Source organism: Theropithecus gelada, chromosome 2, assembly GCF_003255815.1.
Source record: "Theropithecus gelada isolate Dixy chromosome 2, Tgel_1.0, whole genome shotgun sequence".
NCBI lineage: Eukaryota > Metazoa > Chordata > Mammalia > Primates > Cercopithecidae > Theropithecus > Theropithecus gelada.
The window spans coordinates 70,719,499-70,729,867 of NC_037669.1; the positions used below are offsets into that span (position 1 = coordinate 70,719,499).

At 45.1% G+C, this 10,369-nt stretch overlaps 1 protein-coding gene across 1 annotated transcript in view; it reads left to right on the forward strand.

Moving 5' to 3' along the window:
• Positions 1–7,384: 7,384 nt before the first annotated feature.
• The window catches only part of FRMD4B (FERM domain containing 4B), a 210,511-nt gene continuing 207,526 nt past the window's right edge, over positions 7,385–10,369 (forward strand). The window contains exon 1 of the mRNA XM_025376574.1: positions 7,385–7,855. Within this exon, the coding sequence (XP_025232359.1) occupies positions 7,694–7,855 (162 nt within the window). The 5' untranslated portion in view covers positions 7,385–7,693. The remainder of the gene's footprint in view (positions 7,856–10,369) is intronic.

Consider the following 10,369-nt stretch of genomic DNA (forward strand, 5'->3'; position numbering starts at 1 on the left):
TTTTTTTTTTTTTTTTTTTTTTTTTTTTTTTGAGACGGAGTCTCGCTTTGTCGCCCAGGCTGGAGTGCAGTGGCGCCATCTCGGCTCACTGCAAGCTCCACCTCCCGGGTTCACGCCATTCTCCTGCCTCAGCCTCCCGAGTAGCTGGGACTACAGGCGCCCGCCACCTCGCCTGGCTAGTTTTTTGTATTTTTTAGTAGAGACGGGGTTTCACCGTGTTAGCCAGGATGGTCTCGATCTCCTGACCTCATGATACGCCCGTCTCGGCCTCCCAAAGTGCTGGGATTACAGGCTTAAGCCACCACGCCCAGCCAGGAGACTTTAATTTGATAAAATAACCGATGAGGGAGATGAGAAAGTTTTGCTGTACTTCCCCCTCCTCCACCCCCCATGAGTGAAATGAGTTTGCTGAAGCCAAAGAATAGATGCTGAATAGGTGCCTTAGTGGTGGATATTATTTTGCTTGTAGGGTTTTTAGCCCTTTGTGATGCCAAAAAGCCATTCATAGTCATGAAGGCAGTCGCAGAAAGTTAAGCAGCCTGCCGATCAGCCTTGGGCTATGAGATGGACAATGGCTACTTCCTCCAATTCAGGCTTCCACCACCTCTGCGTGTTTCCTTCCATCTCCTCCTGCTTGAGGCCGAGACTGAAGGATGTCCCTTAATCTCTTAGTCAAAGGGAAAGATGAAAGAAAGCAGGAGGCCAGTCACCTAGCCTCTGGCTTGAGTGGCATTGAAACAGAACTTGTGCCTCTCGGCCTCCTACCTCCTGTTTGGAATGGGATGTAGAGGGACATGAGGCATTCAGAGCCCCACCCCCTGAGTGAGGAGCCTGCCACTGCATAGTTGGGGAGCCCTCCCAGAGGCCACAAGAGAAGCTTGCTTTGAGGGTGACACTTTTGCCCACCAACCTCTTACCCCATTCTGCGTGTGAGGCCCCACAGTTCCCAAGGACTGAGAAACAGGAACACTCCTTCAGCTTAGTGTTATGTAGATATTCCCACAGCCCTGCCTCAAGCTCTTTCTTTGTACCCTAGAACTCTGCAGCAGCCTCCCTGACGGGTTTTCCTGGTCCCCTAACCGTCAAGCATCCCCCTTGCGCCTTTCCCTTATGTTCTACAAATATGGGATCCTTCTTGCCACAAGCATTGTCTTCAAGGTTCCCTGTGCCTTGGATTGCTATTATGTATCCCCATTATCACCTGGCTCTCCTGTACTCAGCCTTCAGGTCTCTGCTGAAAGTCACGTGCTCAGGGAGGCATCCCTTAATCCCCCCATCCTCACTCACTTGTCTCTATTAGAACCCCTGTGGCAGTGCCCGCTCCTCTACATTTCTCGTTCAGATTCCTCTTCTGACTTCCCCACTCTCCTCTCGGACTCGCTTAGACCGAGATCATCTCAGTCTTGTCAGTATTCTGAGTGCTTAGTTCCTTGCCTGATGCATAGTGTGAACTCAATACATAATTTTCTAATGAACAAGACTGTGTTTTGGGAATGGATGAACCACTTTCTGTATTCACTGTTAAGACAAATAGTCATTTATTGGTCAGTTCAATAAACATTTATTGATTGCCTGCTATGTGCCAGCCACTGGGGAAACAAATATGAATAAGGCCCTTTCCCAGCTTGCACCAGTGGTTTCTGAATGAGGGCAGCTACTACCCCACCCAGCAGTATTTAGAAATGTGTGAAGGTGCTTTCTGTTGTGGTGGTCCTAATGACTGGGGCACTACTGCATTTAGCAGGCAGAGCCCAAGGTCACTAAATGCCTTCCAGTGCATGGGATACTCCTGCACAAGGAGGAGCCATCCCAGCCAGCCTTGCTTCCACTTCACATCACAGTGGTTCCTCACATAGCTGACAGTCTAATAGAGAAAAGTGAACTGAGAGGAGCAATATCCTGTCGTGTGTACAGTCAGAGACTTTCATAACAGTGCATGGCCCAAAGGAGGCAACAGCATTCCACCTGGGATTAGTGTGGGGGGAGTTTTTTCTATAAACATGCCAAAGAAAGATTTCTTCTAGTACTATGGAGCCTCTGATTTAAATGAAATGATAATTCTTAGCAAACTGTCGCAAGGACAGAAAACCAAACACTGCATGTTCTCACTCATCGGTGGGAACTGAACGGTGGGAACTGAACAGTGAGAACACTTGGACACAGGGTGGGGAACATCACACACCGGGGCCTGTCATGGGGTAGGGAGAGGGGGAAGGGATAGCATTTGGAGATATACCTAATATAAATGACGAGTTACTGGGTGCAGCACACCAACATGGCACATGTATACATATGTAACAAACCTGCACGTTGTGCACATGTACCCTAGAACTTAAAATATAATAATTAAAAAAAAAATAAAATAATAAATAAATAAATGAAATGATAAAACAAAAACTGAAGTACAAAAATATTAATAGTTCTTATGATAGTTATTCTCCCTTTGGATGATAAGTATCTAAAAATCGTAAGTGAAAATCATAGGAAATGTCATTCCGGTTATTTCTCAAAAGACTTTGAGTTCATTATACTCAAAATTGTGACTGTGTAAAAAAAAAACTAACAAACAAAAAACCATTATACAGTGATTGCTTCATTTCTTTTGCCTTTTGGAAATAAAATAACAAGAGGGAAGACTGTTTCTCCACAACTGGTCATGTGAGAGGAAGAACAGGGTGTTGCATTTATTTTATTTTATTTTTTATTTATTTTTGAGACAGAGTCTCGCTCTGTTGCCCAGGCTGGAGTGCAGTGGTGCGATCTCAGCTCATTGCAACCTCCACCTTCCAGGCTCAAACGGTTCTTCCACCTCAGCCTCCTAAGCAGCTGGGACTACAGGTGCACGCCGCTACTCCTGGCTAATTTTTGTTACTTTTAGTAGAGATTGGTTTTGTCATGTTGGCCAGGTTGTTCTCAAACTCCTGACCTCAAGTAATCTGCCAGTGTCAGCCTCCCAAAGTGCTGGGATTACAGGCATGAGCCACCGTGCCTGGCCAGGCTGTAGCACTTAATTAGATCAGGGTTCCTTGACCTCTGCACCAGGGGCACTTTAGGCAGGAGAGTCCTTTGCTGTGGGGGCTCTCCAGTGCATTATATAATGTTTAGCAGTATCCCTGGCCTCTACCTGCTGGATGCCAGTAGCACCTCCCAGTTGTGACAACTAAAAATGTCTTCTGACATTGCCAAATGTCCCAGCAGGAGAGGGAGGTACAAAATTGTCCCCTGTTTGAGAACCATTGAACTAGACCTTGTTTTCATTCACTTCAAGCCCTATGTTGGATGTCCATGATCTGTCAGTTTACCCACACTGGTTTTTCAGTTGTGCAGAGAGTACAGCTGAAAAATGACCACAGACATTAGTTGGGCTCTGTGTTTTTGCCAGGCAGAGGGGACCACTGGAAGCTGCCATTTCACTAACTTGCTCTTTCTTCCTAGAGACAGGGGTTGGAATTTGTCCTATCTTCTTGGCTTTCATGCTCTTCTTCCTGCCGATTCCTCAAAGGGGAACCTACAGGAGCCTCAGGCATAATGACAATTTCTCTTTTACGACAGCACAATTCCCAAGTGTATGAGTAATGCTGTCACCCGAAGCATCTTCTTAAGCCTCCAGAGAGAGCTGCAGAAAATTACAGTGTATTGCTGGGAACTCTGTGCTGAGGAGGAAAGAAAATCCTCTTCTTAAAAAAGAGAAAGAAAAAGCAAGACAATGTTGAAGCTAGCTTGATTTACCTCCTTTTCCACAGAAAATTTTAGACCAGCCTCAAGGGCGTGTGTCTGGGATCTGGTTAGTCCCATGTGGCTAGTCCGTTTTAAGGATGATGCCATACTTGGGTAGCACTTTTCTCCACTTCTGCACATCTGGGTTCAGTTGCCACCCACTGCAGTCCCTGGAGTGGAGGAAGTTGCACTTCCTTCCCTCTAAAATCACTCAGTCTTGACCTTCGAACTTCTTCTACAAAAGAGGAAAGCCATTTGGATAAGAAAAAAAGCATCAATGTTTATGTCAGTGGGAATAAGATGTCTTCTCCTGTCTTGCACCCAGCTTTTCTGAGTCCACAGGGGAAGTTGCCTCTGGTGGGGAAGATCAAGCTCAAAAAGATTTTTGGGAACTTGAAAGAGCAACAGAACTGCTCCCTGAAAACGAGTTGCCACCAACTTTCACCTTCAGCAAACAGAAAGTCATAGGACAGCACATGCAGGTAACTAGTTGAAATTTAAAAACACATTTTATAATAAGTACACATGGACATAGAGAGCGAACTAAGAAGGCTTGGCGCAGTGGCTCATGCCTGTAATCCCAGCACTTTGGTAGGCCGAGGCGGGCGGATCACGAGGTCAGGAGTTCGAGACCAGCTGGCCAACATGCTGAAACCCCGTCTCTACTAAAAGTACAAAAATTAGCCTGGCATGGTGTTGTGCACTTGTAATCTCAGATACTCAGGAGACTGAAGCAGGAAAATCACTTGACCCCGGGAGGCGGAGATTGCGGTGTGCTGAGATGACGCCACTGCAGTCCAGCCTGGGTGACAAAGGGAGACCACGCAAAAAAAAAAAAAAAAAATGGTGGACTAAGAGACAATGGAGACTGGGAAGGGTCAGAGGGTGGGAGGGGATGAAGGATGAGAAATAACTTAAAGAATACAATGTACACTATTCTGTGATGGCTACACTCAAAGCCCAGACTTCGCCACTATGCAATATATCCATATAACAACACTGTACTTATACCCACTAAATCTATATTTTTAAAAACCCATATTTTACTTTTACTATTTTATCTGAGTACAAAAAATTCAAACAATTCTTGATTTGGGGGGTGATGGTGGTTGGTTTTCTTTGGATGCTTACCCTTCACCAGACACCATGCTAAAGACCTTATACAGAATATTTTACTTAATTTTCCCCAAACTTTTTGTAGTGAATACCGATAATATATTGTACACATGAGGACATTGAGATGTTGATTTAAGGAGCTTATTCAGGGCCTCACAGGTCCTGAGAAGCAGAAATCTGAAGTCGGGTGTGTCTCTTTTAGGAGATTTAGCTTCTAATCACCATACTATCATATTATAGTTCTCTAATTTTAGCATGAGTCAGAATTCTCCAGAGACCAAATGAAAGCTCTGATCACTCATCTCACCCCCCACAATTTCTGATTCTGGGGCTGCCTGAGAGCTTGCATCTCTCCACCTTCCCAGGTGATGCTAAAGCTACTGGTTCTCCAGTGATCACACTTTGAGAGCCCCTATTATACCACATCCTATCTTCTAAAAAATTGCCCTGACTTTGGAAACCTTGAATGAAAATGATGGAATTTGAAAGTGACTGCTGACATTAGACCTACACACAGATAGCCAACAGCCAGAGTATTTCTAGAGCCTCTCTTCTGAGAGGATGGTGTCATGAGACAGAGGTAATTGACCCTGTTGTAGGTTTTATTCTGGTATTCCCTTGGCTGCCCCACATTTCCAAGAACACAGTCGAACTGCATCGTTGAAAAAAAAAAAAAATGTACCACCACCATTTCCTCATACTAATAGGCCATTTTTGAAGTTCGGTAGTTTTCCATTCAGCATGATGACATTTCTTTTTCAAACTGAGTTCATTTTCTTTTGGTTCAGTAAAATCTATTCAGATTCATCATTACCATCATCTTGGAAAAAAAAAAAACTCTCAATACTAATAGCGATGGCACATAGAGGAGATTTACTGTGAAGAAAGCTTTGCAAAGCTTGGGTCAAGTCTTGTGTCTTATTAACTAATTCAACAAAAACTCTTAGGCAATTTTATTAAAGAAACGAATGTCATTTAAAAGTTTTCTGATTACAGTCACTGAAAACAACAGGCACTTTGAGGACAGATTTTGTGTTCTTCGTCTTTTGACTGATTGAGTTTCACCTGAATTAAGATTCTAAAAGCACATTTGATACCTGAAATCAAGCTGATTTACTTCTCGATAATCTGTTCTGGAGTCTTCTGGGCTAGTTCAGGAGAAAAGCTTTGGTGCCTTACCTTTCCTTTTGGTGCCACTTAATAGCACAGATAACAACACAGGTGTGAAACAGCCAAGAAAATACAGACAATTGACCTACAGATGGATTCAGGAAAAAACTCCATCCTGAAATTTGCTACAGCACCTTTGCTATGAGAAATCTTCATACATTCTAAGGGAAAATAGAGGCTGGCCACAGTGAGTCGTGCCTGTAATCCTAGCACTTTGGGAGGCTGAGGCTGGAAGACTGCTTGAGCCCAGGCATTTGAAACCAGCCTGGGCAACATAGTGAGACCCCATCTCTAAAATAATAATAATAATAATAATGATAATAAACTTAGCCTGGCTTGGTGGTGCACACCTGTAGTCCCAGCTACTCAAGTGGCTGAGGTGGGAAGATGGATCACTTCACCCCAGGAGTTCAAGGCAGCAGTGAGCTGTGATTGAGTCACTGCTCTCCAGCCTGGGCAACAGACCTTGTCTCAAAAATAAATAAAGAAAAATAGAGACTGGTGGTAGGTGGTACTCTCTGAGCTCCCTTTTCCAAATGTTTCCAATAATCAGTATCAATTCCTGAGGGACAATTTAGAAAATAAATAAATAAATAAATAAATAAATAAATAAATAAGATTATCTAGTGACTTCATGAGTGGTGGGACAGTTTCCTTTGGTTTTGAGTGGAGAATAAACTACCCACGCAGGTTGGTGCTGGCAGGTGAGGTTAGACATGTCCAGAGGCTGAATTTTCCAGAACTAAACCACCGATTCTCTTATGGGCTTCTGTTTCCCAGCAGTAGTAACAGGCAAGCTATTTACAGGGGATCAAGAACTCTGTTTTCCTCCCTGACTGCTGCATTGGAATTAGCAGCATCTTGGTGTGAGGGAACCTGCCCTCCTGCTGGCAACCACAGGAGGTTGTCATTTTCTCTGAGACCCTCAAGTTAGGAGCAAAGGCAGGTTCTAGGGCCGCCTGTTGCTTTGAGACTGTTGCCTTCATCTCCTGCTTCCAACAGAACCAAGGAAACATTCGTGGCTATTCCCCCAGGAGTAGGGTCCAAAGGGATGGTTTGGAGGATTTTTTTTTTCTCTCTCTCTCTCCTGCGTCTGTGGCTGCCCCGAGGTGTTTATCAGTGTGAACAGAGCAAGATGAGTAAGGTGTTCCCCGAGGCAGATTAGGAGACTACTCGGCCGGGGTGCGTGTGCGTGTTTGTGTTTGTGTGTGTGTGTGTGTGTGTGTGTGTGTGTGTGTGTATGTACGCGCGCGCGCGCAGGACGTGGAAGCTAAGTGTGCTGAAATGCAGCTCCCCTCTCAGCCTGCAAAGAGTTGCTCCGCGTGCGTCCCTGCCCCGCGCCCTGGGGAAACGCCAGGGGGAGTCCTCGCCGGCCAGGGCTTCCAGTGCCCGGGGAGCGCCGAGGGCCAGCTTGGTGGAGCTTAGCACAGCTTGCTCGGCGCTGCGAGCGGGCGGGGGTGGACACTGGGCTTCTGTGTGCCAGTCGCAGCCGTTGGCTGGCGGGCACCCAATCCCAGGGCATGCCGCCGGAGCCTGGCCAGGACGCACGGTGAAAGACGAGTTTGGTGGCAGGCTTGACCCCCGGGCTGCCAGCAGAAGTCGGCGTCGGGAGCCCAGGCGGGTGGGCCGCTGGGGTCGGGGCTGCAGCTACGAGAGCCGGGACCCCCGGGTTCGGAGCGAAGGAAGAGGCATGGCTTCGGTGTTCATGTGTGGTGTGGAGGACCTGCTGTTCAGCGGCAGCCGCTTTGTGTGGAACTTGACCGTGTCCACGCTGCGGAGATGGTACACGGAGAGGCTGCGGGCTTGCCACCAGGTGCTGCGGACGTGGTGCGGGCTGCAGGACGTGTACCAGGTGAGCCGGGGCGCGCGGCACCCGAGGGCCCCAGCAGGATGCCCGGCACTCGTGGGAAGCCGGCTCCACCTGTATGATTTTCTCCCCCCAGCTCTTCTTAAACTCCTAGCAGACTGCTTGGCCCTTGCTTGGGTCAAACGCTCAGCATGCTACTCTAGGTAACCATTGCTTGACAGAGCTTGTGAATTTTTCATATTGGGCATGGGGGGCACTTGCGAGATAGTCCCAGCATTTGCAGACATCTGTTACAGAGCGATGGTGTACTGGCTGGCGCTTAGCTAGGGAGGCTGTTGCTTTGCAGCAGAGGGTCTGCAGAAAGCCACTTAGACATTCAAATGAGTCCTTCTTTTTAATTTCATTGGGGTGGGAGTGGCTGCTTCTGAAGCAACGGTTTCACACCAATTTGCTGGCAGAGGGGGCCTTGGTGGATTTGCATCCTTCCTTTGGATTTTCAGTTTTCCATCAGGCAGCCCCAACTTGTAAGGCAGAGCCAGGAAAAGCTGATTCTGTGTCTACTGGCTTTTGGAAGGAAGGACAGCAAATCGTGAACACTTTGCAGGAGGATGACAGGCTAGGGAAGGGAGGGGTGGCCCGGCTCCACGTTGGAATGCTTATGTTAGGATTTACTCCCTGTCACACAACACAGCCCCTTTATTTCTCTGCTCGGTCCCATCCTGCAGACAAAAAATGCAGCAACTTTGCTCAACTAGGAGACTGTTCATCCTCTCTGGGACTGCAGTTTGGCTGGATTAAAAAACAAAACAAAACAGTAATTTATGAATTTAAAAGTTCTGTGCTTTGGTTGCTAATATATTTGAGATTTTTAAAAATCTGCATTGTTTAATTAGAAATATACCTGATGTTTACTGTGGAAACATAATATCATATTTTCTTTCCTGTGATGTGGAATAGCTTTGTTGCAGTTCCTGGATTCCCCCCCGTTGACCCTGTTCCTAATATGTCTAGAATTTGTATCTCATTATATTGTGTCTCATACATGATCAAGCACTTGATTTTGACATAGTCTTCCATCAGTCAGACAAAATGAAAAGACCAGCGCCTAAGGTTAGCTTATGGAAACCTAAAGAGTCAGCGTCCCCTTGTCATCCAAGTTAAAATATGAGGAACATCTGAATTTGTGCTTTCACTGCTTCTGCTTCGTATAACATATCTGTGATATCTTGCATTTTGAAATGGAATATGAAAGGTAGGTTGGGAACCAGGGCAGCATGTGGGAGTTTGAGAGTATTAGGGAATTGTGGACATATCCCATCTGGCCACATTGCTTAGCTCCCTGGCTTTTTGGAACCAGAAGCGTGTCTGTCTTTCAAGCTTTTTTTTCCTCTCTTGGGAAATCCCTGTTCAGTTTGGTCTGTAGAATAAGTGCCCCTTGTGTAATTTTGTTTTTTCTTTTTAATGTTTGAGAAACTTTCATAAAGGGAACGCAAATATTGTAGCCAACCAGAGAGACTCTGTGCCTCACTCCCCAAGGATTCAGAGGATTTATGGCTTATCTCTAATACTGTCACTGACCAATTCAAAAATAAAGATTCCAGAAACCAGAGACCTTATGAGTTCTGTATAAGGTTGATTGATAATTTTTAAGCAGTATAGCAATTTGAGAGACTGAGCTACTAAAATATATATATTTTTTTCTTTTCTATAAAATGGATGGTGACTGAGCCAATACCATATCATAATTCATAAGAACATCTAAAATATTAATGGTAGTCAGTCAGTGTGCTGTGCGTCTGTAATCCCAGCTACTCAGAAGGTTGAGACAGGAAGATCCTTTGAGCCCAGGAGTTTGAGGCCAGCCTGGGCAACATAGTGAGATTCATCTCTTAAAAAAAAAAAAAAGAAAAAATAATAAGTTCCCACTCCTTATTTTTAACATTAATAAATTGTACATTTCAAAATAACTAGAAGAGAATAATGTGAATGTTTCTAGCATAAAGAAAAGCTAATGGCTAGGCACCATGACTCATGCCTGTAATCTCAACATTTTGGGAAGCTGAAGTGACAGGATCACTTGAGCCCAGGAGTTTAAGACCAGTCTGAGCAACATAGTGAGACCCCATCTCTACAAAAAATTTAAAAATCAGCCAAGTGTAGTGGCATGCACCTGTAGTCCTCTTTGCTCAAGAGGTTGAGGCAGGAGGCTCACTTGAGCTCAGGAGTTCAAGGCTGCAGTAAGCCATAATTACCCTACTATACTTCAGCCTAAGTGACAGAGGAAGACCTCCTCTAAAAAATTAATTAATTAAAATATTTAAAGCGTTGGCCATCCCAGTTATCCTGCTTTGATTATATGAATGTGTCACATTATCACATGTACCCTCAAAATATGTACATCTAATATGTGTCAATAAAAATGAATAACAAAGGCTTTTATGAATATAGAATCAGAAGAAAATGATTTCTTTTTTTTTTTTTTTTTTTTTTTTTTTGAAAGAGTTTTTTTTTTTCCCCCAGGCTGGAGTGCAGTGGTGCAATCTCAGCTCACTGCAGCCT